A 19,237-nucleotide genomic window follows, 5' to 3' on the forward strand; every position below is an offset into this window, starting at 1 on the left:
AGGGAAAGACTGTGGCAGAGGTATGAATGGAGAGACAGGTAGGGACAGTCCATACCAGGCACTGTGGACCCTCTGAAAAGTCTGGCCTTTGTTCTAGGAACAATTGACAGTGATTGCATTCCCTGCGTGCTATAAGTACAGCACAGCACGTTCAGGAGATAACCTTGGAGTTTGAAATAACTGCAGCAGTAGTGATTGTAGCAGTGGTATTGATAATAGCAAATAACATTTACCCTGTTCCAAATGCTTTATGTATATTATGTCTCTTCATTCTCAACATGTCCTAAGTGGTAGAGGTTCTATTGTCACCCCTATTTTACAGGTGAGGAAATAGGCCCCAGAGAGGGCAAGTAACTACCCAAAGGCCACACTCTAAGTGCTGGAGCCAGATATTTGGCTCCAGAAAGGAAGCCTTAACCCCACCACACTGCCTCTGTCCGTGGTGGGTGGCCCCGTTATGCCATACTAAGGATCTTGTCCAGAGAGCTCTGGGCAGCCAGCAGATATTTCTCTCTGGGGAACAGTGTCCAAGGAAGATGCCAATGAGGAACTTTATCTCTTAAAAAAAATTAACTTTATTTTGTATATTTAATAATTGAAAATATAAACAATAACTAAAACAGAAAAGAGTTGAATAAAAATATACATTTCTCAATTAAATGTGAAGAACTTTATCTTGATTCTAATCCATGATTGGCAAAGAGACCTGCAAGTCTCCTTCTTGAGCATTTGCAAGAATCCTAATCATGAGAAAGGTGCTGACTTGCCAGATGCAGATTCTAGATCACAGGCAGGCAGTCCTAATGAGGCAGGCAAAAAACCAAGGGGATTTGCACCAAGTCCCACAGGTTACTAGCTGACATGGAAGAAGGACGTCTGGTAGCTTCAGTGGCAGTGGCTCACACTTGTGCAAACTGGGGACAGGGGATGGGGAGGAGATGATTGAAAACAAAAAAGCCCAAGTCTTACTGCTGAGAAATGCTCATGCCCAGCCTCTGCTGGTTAGGCCCTTCCAGAGATCTGTGTTCATATCGGGGGCTGTGTGCTGAGGGAGGCGGTGATATTGTGGGACACGTACAGGGGGTCTCAAGGAAGGGAGGAGAGCTAGAAATCTATAAAAGGAAGGCTGAAACCGAGGGAGCCTCATGTTGAAAAAGGGGAGCTGAGGGGAAAGGCTATGGCCCTTTCACGCATTTGGAGAATAAGGATGTGTTTCTGCAGGCAAAGGCCAGTAGCAGTGATGGAAATGGCAGATGGGGACTTTGATTAAGTGGCATTCATGACTGTCTCATGGTTGGGGACAGGACAGCCTCTGGGGCTGTGTACTTGACTCTCTGGAGTTAATAGAGCCAGCCGGTCACCTGCTGAGGAACTTGTAGCAAAGGTTCTTGCACTGGCTTCTTTTGCTTAGTATAATGTTTTAAAGGCTCATCCATGTTGTAGCATGTTTCAGTACTTCATTGCTTTTTATGACCAAACAGTATTCCATTATATGGATATTGCACATATTTTCTATTTGTTTGACAGTTGGTGGATATTTATATTGTGTCCAGAGTTTAGCTATTATTACATGAATAATGCTGCTATGAACATCAGGGTGCAGAGATATGCTTTAATTTCTCTTCGCTATATATCTGGGAAGGAAATTGAGGGGTCATATGGTAATTGCCTTTTTAACTTTTTGAGAAACTGAGGGAGGGAGTTTTGAGCAAACACAAAGCCGAGACCATGGTCATGACTTGGCTTTGCTTTTGTACCTGTTAGGTAATCCTCACAGCCAGAGCATCAGCAGCAAGCTCACCCATGACACTGTGGAACAGGTGCGCTACAGGTGAGCTACAGGGATGCTAGCCTGCCAGGGCACTGCAGACCTCTTTCCTCTCACCTCTTCCATTGCACAAAGGTTCGGAATTGGTTTTAGGAAAATCACATCCAGTGAAATGGCAACCCATTGATAATGCTAAATATCAGGATCAGAGAGGACAGGAAAGTGAGAGTGAGTAGGTTCAGAGGAGAGCAGGTGAGATGCATAGGTGGGTGGCCCCAAGGGGCACACACCTGTTCTGTGTGGCTCTTGGCTGCTGCCAGGTTCCTCCGGGCCACAGTGTAAGGAGTGACACACTTCCCGAGGCTCGTTTACAGAAAGAAGAGCACTGTTTCTCTGGTTTTTCTTTTCATGAGACCTATCATTAGGTGGTCTGTCTCATTTCATTCATGTCTTTTTTCCTTGCTATAAGTATTTTCATGTAAAACAACTCTATTTTTCCACACGCTATTACTTTTTAGGATGTAATTTCTAGATGTAACTAAAGTTACTCAGATCAGCAGAGTGTTATATTTTTTCCAATTTGAAAGCGCTACTGTTTTGCTACAGGTTTGTGAGAATTAAAATCTATGTGAAACAGATCCATGACTTAAAACTTGTTATGGCCGAACTGGGTGATAGACCGAGGAGACGGTGTATTCAACAAAGATAAAAGTATGTTAAGTTTTTAAAAAAATTTGTGGCTATGTATATGTGTGTGTATATATCTACACACAAAATTTCCCATTTTAACCATTTTTAAGGGTACAACTCAGAATTATTGAATTTTAAGGTAGTTATGGGTTTTTGGCCTACCAGGGGTTTGGGTGGCAAGGTGATTTTGCCAGTTTCAATCTGTTTGTCATCTATTCCATGACCTCCTCTGCCTCAGCTCTAACCTCAAAGTTGTGGCAAAGCCTATCCGGATTTTTTTCTGGTGTGAAGGCAGAGGTGCCGTTATCTAGTAGAAGTGAAAATACCCCCAAACATCTCACGCTGAGCCGAGGCCGAGAGTGGCCCGTGACGCCGAGCCTCTTGCAGGATTCTGGCGCACTTCCACACCTCCCCGGAGGACTACAGCGTGATTTTCACGGCCGGCAGCACGGCCGCGCTGAAGCTGGTGGCGGAGGCCTTTCCGTGGGTGCCCCGGGGCCCGGGGAGCAGCGGGAGTCGGTTCTGTTACCTCACCGACAGCCACACCTCCGTGGTGGGCATGCGGGGGGTCGCCGCGGCCACCAACGTCACCTCCATCGCGGTCAGGCCGGAGGACATGCGGCTGGCAGAGAAACGCCCAGCTCCCGCCCGCGCCGCCGACAGCCAGCTTCCGCACCTCTTCTGTTACCCAGCTCAGAGTAACTTTTCGGGAGCCAGATACCCCCTTGGCTGGGTGGAAGAGATCCAGTCGGGGCGGCTGTGCCCAGCGAGTGCGCCTGGGAGGTGGTCCGTGCTCCTGGACGCCGCCGCCTACGTGAGCACCTCGCCGTTGGACCTGTCGGCTCACCCGGCTGACTTTGTCCCTGTGTCCTTCTACAAGATCTTTGGGTTCCCCACCGGCTTGGGGGCTCTGCTGGTGAATAATCGTGTGGCTCCTCACCTGAGGAAAACCTACTTTGGAGGAGGCACGGCCCAGGCGTACCTCGCAGGAGAGGACTTCTACGTCCCCAGGCAGCAGGTGGCTGAAAGGTAACCTCCGCCCCGGGGAGTGGCCGCTGGTCGGATTGTGCAAAGGACAGGCCTGGGCGAGGGGTCAGGGTGTTGCCGGCAGGGACAGAGGCCTGGGCGGGGCTCAGATGTGGGGGGCAGAGGTCGGCTAGCGCAAGAGGGCTGGGTGAACTCTGCCGGCACGCGTGGGCTTCTCTGCCGGCACGCGTGGGCTTCTCTGCAGTTGAGGGCCTGCAGGTAAGGGCTGTAAGCGGAGGAGGGAGAGAAGGAGGGGTCCACCGGGCTCTGCCCCAGATCAATGACAAGAGGTGGGACAACGAACAGTTTCGCCGACACCTCTGAAACCAGCATGCGCACAGGTTGACAACAGCCCATTTGCCGGCAGTTAAAAGCTGCTAAGCTCCTCACCTTGTTAGCAAGAACAATAAGTTATACGTGGGGCTTCCAGACTCTGGGGTGCTATTAGAGCCTTGTCCCCACGTGGGGGAGGCTCTGCCTGGGGTTTGTTGGCCTCTGTGTTCTCCAGGCTGCAAGAGCAGACAATGTGTTAGGTCCAGGAGTCTCCCAAGAGGGGACGTGGGAGAGGGTGAAAGGGCCCAGGGCTTCTGCTGGGTGGACCAGCAGGGGACACTGTGGTCTGTGTGCCCTTCAGGGTTGGGGGCAGCTTGCTAATCGCCCTGCTGGTGCCTGAGAGGGCCTGGGGCCTAGAGGGGACAGTGAGTGAGATCCCCACAGATCCAGGGTCCTGCAGATAGGGGCGCGGCCCTGGCTAGAGTGGAGGGTTAGGAGAGCAGGGCCCCATGCTGGGCTGCTTTGGGGTGAATCTTGGCTCCATCACACACCAGCCGTGGGAATGTGGCCAGGACACTTGCCCTCTCTGTACCTCGCGCTCGTTCTGTAAAGTGGGGTTGGTGACTCTGTCCTCCTAGAGCTCAGAGTGCCTGGAGAAGTGCCTGGACGGAGCAGGCACTCGTGTTATGAGGCTCTCTGAGGGCCTTTTTATTTGGAAATTCTCTATATTTGTTGGATTCTAAAACAGGAATGCTAATGCAAACTCTTTTGAGTCCAAGTGTGAGAATTTAGCATGTAATATAACCAAGTAAGAAAAAAAAACAGGTACAGCATTCTATAAACATTTAAAAATATCTATCTATCTATTTTTTAAAGATTTATTTATTTCTCTCCCCTCCCCCCCCCCGCCCCAGTTGTCTGTTCTCTGTGTCTATTTGCTGCATCTTCTTTGTCCGCTTCTGTTATTGTCAGCGGCATGGGAATCTGTGTTTCTTTTTGTTGCATCATCTTGCTGTGTCAGCTCTCCATGTGTGTGGCGCCATTCCTGGGCAGGCTGCACTTTCTTTTGCACTGGACGGCTCTCCTTTCGGGGCGCACTCCTTGCACGTGGGGCTCCCCTATGCAAGGACACCCCTGCTTGGCATGGCACTCCTTGCGTGCATCAGCACTGCATGTGGGCCAGCTCCACGTGGGTCAAGGAGGTCCGGGGTTTGAACCGTGGACCTCCCATGTGGTAGGCAGATGCCCTAACCACTGAGATCACACAAAATGTTACAATAAAAAATATAGAGGATTCCCATATGTCCCACTCCCCACATCCCCCCATCGCACATGAACAACTTCTTTCATTAGTGTGGCACATTCATTGCAATTGATGGACACATTTTGGAGCAGTGCTACACAGCATGGATTATAGTTTACATGGTGGTTTACACTCTCCCAGTCCATTCAGTAGGTTATGGCAGGATATATAATGGCCTGTATCTGTCCCTGCAATATCATTCAGGACAACTCCAAGTCCTGAAAATGCCCCCACTTCTTTTTCCCTCTTTCTGCCTTCAGCAACTCCCCTGGCCACTGTCTCCACATCAGTGATACAATTTCTTCCATTGCTAGAATCACAATAAGTCTCTAATAGAATACCAGTAAGTCCACTCTAGTCCATATTTTATTCCCCAGTTCTGAGGACTCTGGGATGGTGATGCCCATTCCACCTCTAATAGAGAGGGGGCTTTGATCCTATATGGCTGACGGACAGGACTCTCCTCCTTGCATTTGTAGACTCTCTCATTTCCTTGGTGTGGTGGTTGTATTCTATAAATTGACGCAGAATAAAATGGGCACCACCCTAAACTGAATTTGGCTGACAGTGATACATGAAGGCCAAGAGAGGCGGGGCAGCTCACTAGTGGGCAGGGCTCCGTGGGCGAGCTGGGCCAGACCTCTTCTTTACTTCCCGCTGGATTGCCTTGCGGAGGTGCCTCACCAAGATTCCCACAGTGGAATATATTCACTTACTGTTATGAGCCTAATTTTTTTCTTGTGAACTTAGTACTAAACTCAAGAGATTTAATACCCAACCCAAACATTTACTGAACATGTACCTGGACCATGATCTTAACCTTTTGTATTTTGTAACCCAATGGGATAAGCCCTTGAGAGAAACAAAAACTCCTTTTTTTCTAAATAAGATTCTATTAATTAATGATCAATGAGTAATTCTTATTGATCAACTGATATCATAAGTCATCATTAATGTTTAATCTGTTAGTGATTAATTACTATTTTATGAGTGATTGATTTATAATAGATTCATTATTGATTTATTACTGATTCTGTACGTGAACTAGTTGAATGTGTTTTACAAAGACGTTAACATTGCAGTGACCATGTTTTGAGCGCATTTTATTCCTAGAGTATTAAAACACGAAACACTGTATTTCCCTTGAAAGCTTCAACCTGAGTAAGGCAGCCCGTGTCTCGCACCAATCCTCACCTGGGTCCTTGCCTCGGCCTTCTCATGGTCTCCTTCCTGGTTTCTCCCCTGCACTTGCCACCAGTTTTCCCCCAGCAGCAAGATGTCTTGCTAGAATATGGGTTCCATCCTTCCACTCCTCCACTTGGCGCCTCCAGCCCCGTTTCATTCAGGATGGGTCAGAGCTCCTGCTGCGGTGGCAGGGCCCTTCTTGACCGGACCCTGCCACCCTCTGCTTCTCTGCCTTGCCTCCTACCCACACCCCCACCCCCCATCCTTCTGCTGTTCCACCTGTGCCCGGCACTCTCCAGCACAGGCCTTGGCCTTGGCTCCTCTCTGGAATGCTGCTTCCCTCTGAAATGTACCACTCATCCCTCAGCTACTCAGAACGGACCTACCCTGACCATCTCGTCTCTAGAAGCCGTCAGCTCCTTCCTCTTGTCATTTTCGTTGCACTGACCCCACTTGGCATGCTATGTCTTTGGTTTGTGTGTATATGTGTTGTCATTTTTCTTCCTTGTTGCTGTGTCCTCATGGGAATGTGGGCATTATGTGGGCAGGGGTGCCTGTGTGGTTTCACTGCTATATCCTCAGCACCCAGGATAGGGCCTGGCACAAAGTAGGAGGTCGATAAAGATGTGATGGGTATTTTGACTAAATAAATAACTACAAAATGCAATCATAGTGAGCACTTTGATCATCAGGAAGGTGTTCATCTGCTGTGTTAATGAGAGTCTTGGAATTTTTACCAGAACCCATGGTTCCATAAACTCAAGCACTCTCGTTCAGAACCTCGGAGCTGCCTGGTTGGTCACACGGAAATGTCGTGCCCTCTTGTGTGGTCAAAGGCAGCATTTCAGGAGCCCAAGGCACTCATGATTTTGTTAAGTCCAGAGTCTTCCGGGAACCAGCGAAGTGTCTCAAGGTTGTGACGTTTTTTTTTTGTCTTTATTTTTTCAGTGTTAACATTAAAAACATATGAGGTCCCCATATACCTTCCACCCCCCTCACCCCACTCTTCCCCCCATAACAACAACCTCCTCCGTCATCATGAGACATTCATTGCACTTGGTGAATACATCTCTGAGCACTGTTGCACCTCATGATCGATGGTCCACACTGTTTTTTAAGGCCCTTTATCACCATTGCCACTAGGAGGTTCTGACCAGTCTGAAAAAGCTGGGGTCAGGGCAGGAGGCAGTCAGGCGGGTTTTGGTGTGTAAAGCCCTCTCTCCTGACCGGCAGGGCAGTGTTTCATAAGGCAGCAAAGGATGAGGTTGTGTATTAATAGATTATGGCTAAACTGAAAATCCAAATTTCCTTGCATACCGCAAAATGCACATGGAGCCATTGGCCACAGCTTGACCATTTTCCCCTTCCCACGGTTGTAGGTTTGAAGATGGCACCATCTCCTTCCTTGACGTGATAGCACTGAAACATGGATTTGATGCCCTAGAGCGCCTCACAGGTGAGGATGTTTTATCCATGTGGAATTTGCTTCTGTGACTGGTGCCCTTGAAAGAGACCAGTCCTGGTCGTGATTCACATGAAGAGTGAAGCGACGGTACTAGTAGCTGTACAGTAATGTAGTCAAATCTGATTCTAGATAATCTCATTAGCTTTCTGTTTTGTTCTCTTTTTGAGATGCCCAGGGTTTGAACCCCGGGACCTCATATGTGGGAAGCTGGCATTCAACCAGTGAGCCATATTGGCTCTTCTAGATAATTGCAAAATGACTTCTGAGAAGCAAAAGACAAAGGTTGTTTTGTTTTCTCATTAAAAAAACATTTTTAACAGATGAGAGACAGTCCAAACGAGCAGAAGAAAAGCTTCACAGAAGCAGAGGCGCCGTCCCTATGTTGGGATCCCTTGTGCCTTGCTGGACATGGTTACAAGCTCTTACCTTTTCAATCCTCTTCACAGGGCCATGAGAGTGCTATATGATGAGCCCACTTATTCCATGAAGGAGCTGATGCTCGGAAAGGCTAAATGCCTTCCCCAGGGCCAGGGAGTTGGTAACCATCTGAGAGGGCTCCAATTTAAACCCAGGTCACAGTAACCCTGAGCTCCCAGCCTCTGTCTCTACCAATGGCCTGTGCATGACACACAGTCCCTTTCTTAGCAAGTGTGTTGGTGGGGGAAATTTGCTGGAGGCTGACACATGGACACATGCCACTTCCCATGCCATAGGGCCTAGTGCCAAGATGTACAACTGAAAGGGCCCTTGTCTGGTGAGCTGGGCATCTACCCATTGCATTGTGCACATTGCAGGGTGCTCCTTCCAGAGGCAGAGCTTCTCAAACTGTGGCATTTTTTGTACCATCCATGTGGGGATGGTCTTGGTAGTTAGCCAGGTCTTCCTCTCTCTTGTCACAGCGATGGGGCCCTTCCAGTCCTCAGCCTTAGCCCATCACTGGGGGCACACAGGAGTCACTGGAAGGGACTGTTATCCTGACTGTGATGCAGGGACGTGAGGGCATCATCCAGAATAAAGGGCAACAATAATAAAGACAGGCATTGACAAAAGAACCTTTCCTCAAGGAAAGCTATTAACATGGCACCAAACCTTGGGTTGACGTTGTGACAGGGTCACGTGTACCTTTGACAGCACGTGTTGAAAATATCAGCTCCCCAATAAGGCACATCCTGACATCCTGATTTTTTCCAACTTAATTGCTTTTTATATTTTTATTGGGCTTTTTTTTTTTTTTTAAGGAGGTTCTGGGGATTGAACCAGGACCTTGTTAAGTGAGAAGCAGGGATTCAACCACTTGAGCCACATCCACTCCCCTTCATTGCTTTTTTGTTTTGTTTCTTTTTTCCTTTCTTTTTCTTTTTTTCTTTCCTTGTTTCTTCATTGCTTTTTATCATGTTAAAATAATGTAAACATTAGGAAAAACAAATAGGGAAAAAAACCCTATACTTTTAAAGAAAAAAATTGCACACTTTTTTGCAGTCTGTTACCAAAGAGTCTAAATGATCAGACTGTTTACATAATATTAAATAAAAAGAGGATAACAAGAATTCCTAAGAAAAATTCTTCAGAACTAACAATGAATGGTGAGCTGTTGCTCAATATCAAAGACATAAACATTTATCGCATGGGCAGTGATTTTAGTGTGAGGTCCAGGTTTGCCAGTTAAAATGATTTGATTTTCTTAAAAATGAGTGCATTTTATGTAAAGTTCATGAAATTTTTAAAAAAATCATTTCGCAATTGTTTTTTGAGGTGGAATGGAGAATATAATGTGGCATACCTTCACGTTGGCGCAGTATACCTACACTGCGCTGTCCTCTCTCCGGTACCCCAACGGGGCCCCTGTGGTGCGGATTTACAGCGATTCTGAGTTCAGCAGCCCCGAGGTTCAGGGTCCAGTCATCAATTTTAATGTGCTGGATGACAGTGGGAACATCATCGGTTACTCCCAGGTGGGTTTTCTTTTCATTTCGCCGACCTGTTCACAACAGAAACATGCTGATCTGGAACCCGGAAGTCTCTCCAAGCCCTGAAATTTGCAGTGATGGTCGCTATGCCCTTGAAGTAGCTTTGAGGAAGCCGAGGCTCTCTTGGAAGGGCTACCAGGTCTCACTGAGAGCCCCTTTACTTTCATTTACACACAGTTCGAACAATTCTGGCTCTTTAGTTTTTCGGTCCGCTTTACTCAGCCACAGTGGTAAATTTAAAGTATACAAAGGCCAATTTTCTGAGAGTAGTGGAATGTGATAGCTGACAGCTTGCCAGCAAGGGAAGACCCACTAAATAGAGTAGACAGAAAAGTGATATAGACAAACTCCACACCTGAGGTCATTTTATGTACAGCCCCAGTGATATATCATACCGTCTTATAGGGTTGCCCAATGTCAAGGGTCATGTTACCTTCATTTGTTTGCATCTGTTGGAACCCTGAAATCCTTTTTAAAAATGAGGAATGAAAAAAATGCCCTTAGTGTCACAAAAACTCTGATTTCTGCCATAGTTTATTCATACTATGAATTCAAAGGATTTGCTGGGTTGGTTATAAAATAATATTGGCAGAAATACTCTCTGAGTGTATTTTCCCATGGAAACAATGTAAATAGTGGCGTAGGTTGGGAACTGCTTGGGTCCTTGTCAGAGTTGGTGGCTGATCACTGACCAGTCCATTAAAAAGTCTAGAGTCACACAGAGCACTCACACACTTGCGTAAGTGGTCCTAGAGGCATCAGACTGGGCAGAGGGAGCCAAAAGCCCTTCCAGAATGAGGATTCCCAGAGAAGCTTCATGAGGAATGGATTGGATTGTCAGATAAGTTTGGAAGATGGTGGTCAAACCTAGTGGTACTACCAGGTCTCACTTCAGAGATCCAGGGAACTCCTGACTTTTGTTAACAGATTTCTCTGTCATGGAGCCCTTAGCCAAGGGCAAAGGAGTAGGGTTGCTTTCCTAAGGACCTTCAGATCAGCCTACAGAAGGACTGCTTTTCACTCTGACAGTCCAGAGAGATGGCCAAAGTCAGGATAGGCTTGGTCTTGACAAGAAGATGTGGGAACACCATTAACATGCACTGCCCATCCAGGATCCCAGGCTGACCACATGGTGCCTGGTGGGCTCCAGAGGACGTCATACTTTGTGTGCTGCCTCTGGCCACTCCACATGTGACTTCCTGGAGAGAAAAATTTTAAAACCTTATGCAGCTGGCAAGATGTATATTTCCCTGACTCCTTCTCCTGAGGTCAGCCTGAGCCAACTGGTTGAGGACCCTCACTGGTCCCTCAGGCCTTTGGTGGAATGGAGTCCTTGACACCCACAGCTAAAGGAGCCAGGGACAAACATCCCTTGGTGCTGGACCTGCCTTGGACCTTGAGTGCAGGTGAATCGCCCTCCAGAACCTCCAGAGGGCAGGAAAGAGCCTTGGGAACTTGTGGACTGAACAGCAGCTCGACAGTTCAATGCAAAGTTAGGGAAATTTTGAAAAGCAAATCTATAACACAGGTGTCAACAGCAGTATTGCTTTGTGTTCTAGGCCGTGAGCTGAGGCTGCAGACAGGCTGAGTGGCACACCCAGGTGGGCCTGCTTTGCTGGTCAAATCCTATGGCAGTGGATGTCAAGGGACCTACCACAGATTCCCAGCCAGTCACACGAAAATTTTATTCTTCTGACTTTCACTTGACATGTGTCCGCTCTTGGAATTTGCCCTGAATGTGCCATTCTCATGTTTCTCAAGCATACGTCTATAATCCAACTGGATGAGACCTTTGTATTTCTCAGTAACATTTTATTTTATTTATTTATTTATCTCTCCCCCCACTAGTTTTGCTGTCTGTGTCCATTTGCTGTGTGATTTTCTGTCTGTTTCTTTTTTTGTCTTCTCTTCTCATTTTTCTCTTCTAGGATTCACCAGGATTCTATCCCAGGGACCTCTGATGTGGAGAGAGGTCCTCTGTCACTTGTGCCACCTCAGTTCCTGGTTTCTGTTGCTCCTTGCCTTGACTCTTCCCTTCGCCTCTCTTTTGCTGCTTCATCATCTTGCTGTGTGACTCAGTTGCACAGGCACTGGCTCGCCGCATGGGCTCATCTTTCCCAGGAGGCCCCAGGGATCAAACCTGGGTTCTCCCATATGGTAGGCAGAAGCCCAATCACTTGAGCCACATCCACTTCCCTCAGTAACATTTTATGAAATGCATTTAATATACCTGGGACAGGTATATTGCATTTTAGAGCAGAATCCCAGGCCCAGTTTTTCATTTTATTGTTAGGAATCAGAGGTCCAAATGTTGCCCTGAAACTCTAATCCAGGTAATCAGAGTAAAACTGGACATTTGTAACACTGGTTTCTTGTCATATTAAATTCTCAGGTGGATAAAATGGCCAGCCTTTACAACATCCAAGTGCGGACCGGCTGCTTCTGTAACACTGGGGCCTGCCAGAGGCACTTGGGGATAAGTGATGAGATGGTCAAGAAGCATCTTCAGGTTGGTACTGCCCCCTTTGGCCCCAGGTGTGCCTGGCTGCCTGTCTGGGTGAGGGCTGGCTTTGGGGGTTCATTTCTCTTAGGCTTTGGTAACTGTGCCAAGGAAAAGGGGTATAACAGTTTCCTAGCACAGCTATAATAAACTTGCACAATATGGGTGATTTACAACAATAGAAATGTATCTTCTCCTAGTTCTGGAGGCCAGAGGTCTGAAGTCCAGGTGTCAGCAGGCTTGTGCTCCTTCCAAAGGCTCTAGGGGAGGAGACTTCCTTGCTTCTTCCAGCTCTGGTGACCCCAGGTGTTCTTGGCTTGTGGCTGCATTGCTCCAATCTCTGCCTTGTCTTCACATGGCTGTCTCTCCTCCGTGTGTGTCTGTGCCCAGATCTCCTTCTTTTTAAAGGATACCAGTTATATTGACTTTAGGGCAATCCAGGGGTATTCCAGGATGATTTCATCTCAAGATCCTTAATTATACCTGCAAAGAGCCTTTTTCCAAATAAGTTTGCACCCACAAACCCACATGCCACAGGGCATGGACATGTTTATTTGGGGGCCACCATGCAACCCACTGTGAAGGGTTCAACAGAAATAGAAAACACTTCAAATATTATCTACATGGGAGAACTTTCTGACTCATCTTTTACTTTGGGGGTGAAAGTATGAAGGCAGGGGAGGGTGTGATGAAGGGGTGTGCATATGTGCAATGTGCTAGTGCAGGCAGAGGCACCTAACGAAGTCAGTCCTGCTAAGGGACAATCTTCCAGCTAGATTCGGCTCTTACCACTGGGTTGGGTAGTGAGTGGGACTGTTCCGGGGTGTTCAGTGTCTCTCAGAATCCTTCATCCCTTCTCCTCTGCTCCCTCCTTCTCCTCCTGGACAGAGGTTTTTCACCTGAGGTTACTGCCTATTTTTAACCATTTTATAACGGCCTCTCTTTTGGCCCCTCTGTGGTCTTCATAGCCTGGCTCTCATCATGAACAGCAGGACTCACATCCATTTCTGGGTCTCCTGGCCACAAGCACAAGTTCTAGCAAATATTTTCTGTGTCACGCCTCACTGAGGTGGCCCTGTTGAAAAGGTCTCACACCCACAGGAGGAGGAGGAGACCAGTCCGTAAACCTAATCTTTTCTTTTGGGGATTCATAAAACAATTTCAAACTGTTACACCGAGTTCTTTCTTCACTTCTACTCCAGGCTGGTCACGTCTGTGGGGATGATGTCGACCTCATAGATGGGCAACCTACAGGGTCTGTGAGGATTTCATTTGGATACATGTCTACCCTTGAGGATGCCCAGGCCTTTCTCAGGTTCATCATAGCAACCCGACTGCGCCCATCAGGTGGCCAGCTTCTCCCTCAGACCAGCGCCAAGGAGGCTGGGTCCCCACCAGCAGAGGGCAAGTCTCGGACCGCGTCTGCTGTCATGGACGGATGTGGTCTCTCGCCTGAGGAAGATGCTGTTACGGAAGCCACTGTGAATGCCGTGGGTTTGCACCCACCTTTGTGGGAGGCCGACGGAGCCCCGCAGACCCCTTCAGAGAAAAACGCAGGAGTCGTGGATGGGGACCTTGGGCCACACTTTGTCACCAACCTTTTCCTCTACCCAATCAAATCCTGTGCTGCGTTTGAGGTAAGCGCTTTCATGGCAGCACAGAAAAGGCTTCTCTTTTGTTTACTCCAGAACTTTTTTTTTTAAGTGAAACTGAAAGTGCAGAAAATGAAGAAAAGTGTGGAAAAAATCAAAATCACCTGTCAGAGTGTTGTGATGTATGAAGGGCCAGTTTTTTTCTCATTTCCTGGTGTGAGCTTACTTTTGAGCCTGACTCTGCTTATGGTGTCCACCGAGAGGGCCCTGTTTCTGGGTGGTAACCACCTAGTTACTGTTTAGTAATTACAGGTGCACCTTTCACTGAATGCATTGGTTGTTTCCATGCTGAAGCATTTGAAATGCTTATTTCATCTGGTGCTTAAAGCAGTCAAATGAGGTGGATTGTAATGTTATCACCACTTTATGGATACAGAGTCTGAGGGTTATTGAGGTTAAACGCTTTGCCCAGGCCACATGCTAATAAATGGTAGGGCAAGTGTGAACCCAGACCTGCTGACCCCTTGAGTCCAGGTTCTTAGTAAACTTGTTTGGTTCAGTTCTCCCTATCTGAGAGTGCTGGCTGGGTGGTCGCTGAGCCTGGCAGAAAGGAATGCTTGTCTTGGCTGGTCCCCTCTGCTTCTGCTGAAGCCTTCTTCCCTGCTGTGGCCTGCCTGATGGCTGTCTTTATACCAATTGTGTATGTCCCAAGTCCCAGACTCAGACTCCTGAATCTCTGAGACAGCAGGTTCTGTGCCCCTTGGTTAGACTTACCAAAGTCAGAGCTGTTTGCCAACCTGCATTCCAGGGGTTCCCATGTGAGGCTGCCTTCCCAGGTGTATCAGGACTCCATTTTCCCAGATGGGTCATGTTCCTAGGATAGCCAGCAGGGCAGGAATTAGAGTCCCAGTTTTGCAGATGAGGTCACCGGGGCTCAGTGAGGTTTCATGCCCTGCTAAAGGTCTTTCATCCATCTGCTCATTCAGAGATCACTTTACTAAGCACCTACCACCTGCCTGGCCCTGGGACAGCACCAGGTATACAGTGACAAGCAAAATGGAAATGGTTCCTGCCTTTGGGGAGTAATGTGGGAAGGTAAACAGACATGAGAAGTACCCAAATGGATACAAAATCACACGTGGCAATGAGGACCAAGAAGACAAAAGGTGGGGTGTGCCAGGTAGAAATTCTGGTGGGGGGGTCCTTAGACTGTCTTCAGGGAGGGGGTAGGAAAGCCTCCTGAGACCTGGAAGTCAGGCATACAGAGAGAGGGGTGTCATTCCAGGCAGAGAGAACAGCCTGTGAGGAGGCCCTGGGGTGCGAAAGAGCCTGACCCATTGGAGGAACTGCAAGAAACCTGTGTGGCCAGAGGGTGGGAAGTGGGACAGCTGGAGAGTGGAGCATGGCGAGGAGGGTGGGTAGCAAGAGATGTGGCAGGCAGGGTCTAGGTGACACATGGTTTCATGGTTTAGTGATTTTATTCTAAGTGGAATGGGGCATTATGAAAGGGGTTTTAGCACGGGAATTACTCAATCTGAGTTTTGTTTTAGAAAGATATACTGGTTGCTGAGTGGATATTGGATTGTGGGAGGCAAGGGAGGAAGCAGAATGATCAGTTAGGGTACCGCACGGTAGTCCAGGTGAGAGATGATAGAGGATTGGATGAAAGCAGGGATAGGCAAGGGCCAGATTTTAGACTTTGAGACCCATCCAGTCTGTTACAACTACTCAGCTCTGCTATCATAGTGTAAAAAATTTTATAGACAATGAAAATGATTGGGCAGAACTGTATTCCAATGATACTTTATTTGAAAAAACAAACAGTGGGCCATGGTTTTCTGAATGCTGGACTAAATTGGTGGCAGTGCAAGGGCCAAGAAACAGAAAAATCCAAGACACAGGTCAGTAGTAGAATCTAGAAGACTCGCTGATGAATTGGATGTGGAGGGTGAGGACAAGGGAGGAGCAAGGTCCGGTTTGAGCTGCTGTGTAGATGGTGGTGTTGCCATTTGGAGGAGGGGCGGGCCTGAGGGCCACTGGAGGTCAGTGTGGCACATGGTAAGTTCAAGATGCCTGTGAGCTTGTCTATAGGCAGTCGGATGTGTGGGTCTGCTGCTCAGAAGAGAAGGCTGCACAGGAGCTAGAAACTAACTGGAGCTATTTGTCCGGGCAGTGGATGATGTGACAAGGGGAGATAATGTGTAGAGAAGAAAGGGCCCTTTTTGAGTCCAGAGGCTTCCCAACATTTGGAGGTGGGGGGAGAAGAGGGGTGGGCAAAGAGAACTGAGAAGAAGGGGAGAGAAATCAGGGTTTCAGGAAGTAGAGGGTGGTCAGTTGTCTAAATGCTGCAAGTAAGATGAGGCATGGAAAGAGATCATTTTTGGCATCATCTGACAATGGGACTATGGTTCCCAAGACAAAGGGGACTTGAGACAGAGATGCCAGCCCACACTGGCTCCTCTCAGAGCCTCACAGTGGATGAGCTATCCTGGAAACATGTGCCTGGGCAGGACAAGTCCATGAACCTCAGCTAACTCCCAGGACCATGGTGGGATTTGCCAACACTTGCAGTCCAGTCTTTGCTGCCTCCATCAGACTAGGAGAGGAGAATTGTGGCTGTCACTGGCCCTCATCCTGCTCGACACAGGAGTGGCACAGAATCAGCCCTGTGGCCACCTAAACATCCATAGTCTGGTCACAGACGGCCCAGCCATGCCTGCCTAAGAGGCCCCAGCCACCCTCCGCAGTAAAAGTACAAAAAAGTCAAAGTATTTACAGAAACCACAGTTTAGTCAATTAAAAATTTTAACTTTATTTTGAAGTAATCTTAAATTTAAATAAAAATTGAAGATACACTACACAGCATCCACACACCTTTCACTCATTTTCCAACTATTGGCTCTTTCCGAATCGTTGGAGAAAATGTTGCAGTGATACTTCATCATTCCTTACTATAATATACTCTAGTATATTTATTATACACTTTCTAACATAGTCCCACTACAGCTGTCAAAATTAGGATGTTAACACTGACCCAGTATGCCATGTAAGCTGTGGACCCCATTCATATTTCACCGATTGGCTGGTAACGCCTGTTATTGGTCTGGGCTCCAGTCCAGGATCAGGGCTGCATGTTATTTCATGTCTCTTTAGTCTCATTTAATCTGGAGCAGTTCCCCCATCTTTCCTTTCTTTCGTGACCTTAGTATTTTGGAAGAGTACAATCCAGGTACTTTATTAAATATCCCTTAATTTGGGATTATCTGAGGTTTCCTTACAGTTTATGCATTTTGGCAGGAAGATCATAGACGTCATGCTGTGCTATTGTCAGTGTGTCCCTCAGGAGATACACTACATTAATTTGTCCCAGTACTGGTGATGTTAACTTAAAAAATTTTTTTTTAAAAATTAGAGACGTAGGTTTACAGAAAAATCATGTGAAAAATAGAGTGTTCCCGTTTGGCACTTTGCATTAGTGTGGTACCTTTGTTACAGATGAAAGAATATTAAAATTCTACTATTGACTATAGTCCGTTGCTTACATTAGGTGTATTTTTTCCCATATACCCCTTATTATTAACATCTTGTATTAGTGTCATACATTTGTTATAATTCATGAAGGAACATTCTGGTACTTGTATGATTAAGTATACTCCATCATCTACAATAGGGTCCACTGTGTTACACAGTCCTATATTTTATCTTTTAATTTTTATAATTATTAATATATATGACCTAAACTTTCCCCTTTTAATCACATTCACATATACAATTTAGTGCTGACAAGTACACTCACAATAATGCGCTACCATCACCACCAACCATTTCTAAACCTTTACAATCAACCTACATAGAAATTCTGTTTAAAATAAGCATCAGCTCCCCATTCTTTACCCCCAGTCCATCCCTTGTTAGCTTATATTCTAGATTCTAACTCTATTTATTATAATTAGTTCATACTAGTAAGATTATACAATCTTTCATTCTGGCTTATTTCACTCAGCGTGATGTCTTCAAGGTTCATCCATATTGTCACATGAATCAGGACTTCATTCCTTCTTATGACTGAATAATATTCCATTTCGTATATGCCACATTTTGTTTATCCATTCATTGGTTGATGGACATTTGAGTTGCTTCCATCTTTTGGCAACTGTGAATAATGCTGCTATCAATCTTCTGGGTATATGCCTAGTAGCAGGATTCCTGGGTTATATAATTGATAATTTTATACTTAGTTTCCTGAGGGACTGCCAAACTATCTTCCACAGCAGCTTATCATTTTATGTTGTCACCAGCAATGAATGAGTGTTCCTACTTCTCCACATCATCTCCAACACTTGTAGTTTTCTGTTTTTAATAGTTGTCATTCTAGTGGGTGTGAAATGATATCATTGTGGTTTTGATTTGCATTTTCCTAATACTTAGTGATATTGAGCATCTTTCATGTGCTTTTTAGTTATTTGTATATCCTTTTTGGAGAAATGTCTTTTCAAATCTTTTGCCCACTTTTAAATTGGATTATTTGTCTTTTATAGTTGAGTTGTAGGATTTCTTTATATAATGTGGGTATTAAGCCCTTATCAGATATGTGGTTTCCAAATATTTTCTTCCATTGAGTAGGTTGTCTTTTCACTTTCATGGCAAAGACTTTTTTTTTAAAGAGTGGCTTGCCCATTTCTTTTCTTTTCTTTTTTTTAATTTATCCGCCCCACCCCCCCACCCCAGTTGTCTGTTCTCTGTGTCGATTTGCTGCATGTTCTTCTTTTGTCTGCTTTTGTTGTTGTCAGTGGCACGGGAATCTGTGTCTCTTTTTGTTGTGTCATCTTGCTGTGTCAGCTCTCCTCGTGTGCGGCACCATTCCTGGGCAGGCTGCACTTTCTTTTGCGCTGGGCAGCTCTTCTTATGGGGCACACTCCTTGTGTGTGGGGCTCCCCTATGCAGGGACAACCCCGCGTGGCATGGCACTCCTTGCGCGCATCAGCACTACACATGGGCCAGCTTCACACAGGTCAAGGAGGCCCGGGATTTGAACCACAGACCTCCCATGTGGTAGACAGACACCCTATCCATTAGGCCAAGTTCACTTCCCCGGCAAAGAATTTTGACACACAAAAATTTTTTATTTTGAGGGGTTCTCATTTATTTATTTTTTCTTTCATTGCTTGTGCTTTGGGTAAAGTCTAAGAAACCATTGCCTAAGACAAGATCCGTAGATGCTTCCCTACATTTTCTTCCAGGAGTTTTACAGTCCTTGTTCTTATATTTAGGTCTTTGATCCATTTTGAGTTAATTTTTATATATGGTGTGAGGTAAGGGTCCTCTTTCATTCTTTTGCACGTGGATATCCAGTTCTCCCAGCACCATTTGTTGAAGAGATCCTTCTTTCCCATATGAGTGGACTTGGCAGGCTTGTAAAAATCATTTGACCATAGATGTGAAGGTCTATTTCTGAACTCTCAATTTGA

The 19,237-nt window shown here is 46.4% G+C and overlaps 1 protein-coding gene across 5 annotated transcripts in view; it reads left to right on the forward strand.

The window, feature by feature from the left end:
* The window catches only part of MOCOS (molybdenum cofactor sulfurase), an 85,671-nt gene that overhangs the window by 7,205 nt on the left and 59,229 nt on the right, over positions 1 to 19,237 (forward strand). For 3 of the 5 annotated variants that reach the window (XM_071208641.1, XM_071208642.1, XM_004464518.5), the window contains exons 3-8: positions 1,765 to 1,831; positions 2,846 to 3,487; positions 7,625 to 7,701; positions 9,463 to 9,662; positions 12,070 to 12,186; positions 13,380 to 13,814. In XM_071208641.1, coding sequence (XP_071064742.1) covers positions 1,765 to 1,831; positions 2,846 to 3,487; positions 7,625 to 7,701; positions 9,463 to 9,662; positions 12,070 to 12,186; positions 13,380 to 13,814 — 1,538 coding nt within the window. Of the gene's footprint in view, positions 1 to 1,764; positions 1,832 to 2,374; positions 2,480 to 2,845; positions 3,488 to 7,624; positions 7,702 to 9,462; positions 9,663 to 12,069; positions 12,187 to 13,379; positions 13,815 to 19,237 lie in introns of those variants that run through there. The other 2 variants (XM_071208643.1, XM_071208644.1) reach the window with 2 other exon arrangements.

Source organism: Dasypus novemcinctus, chromosome 16, assembly GCF_030445035.2.
Source record: "Dasypus novemcinctus isolate mDasNov1 chromosome 16, mDasNov1.1.hap2, whole genome shotgun sequence".
Taxonomy (NCBI): Eukaryota; Metazoa; Chordata; class Mammalia; order Cingulata; family Dasypodidae; genus Dasypus; species Dasypus novemcinctus.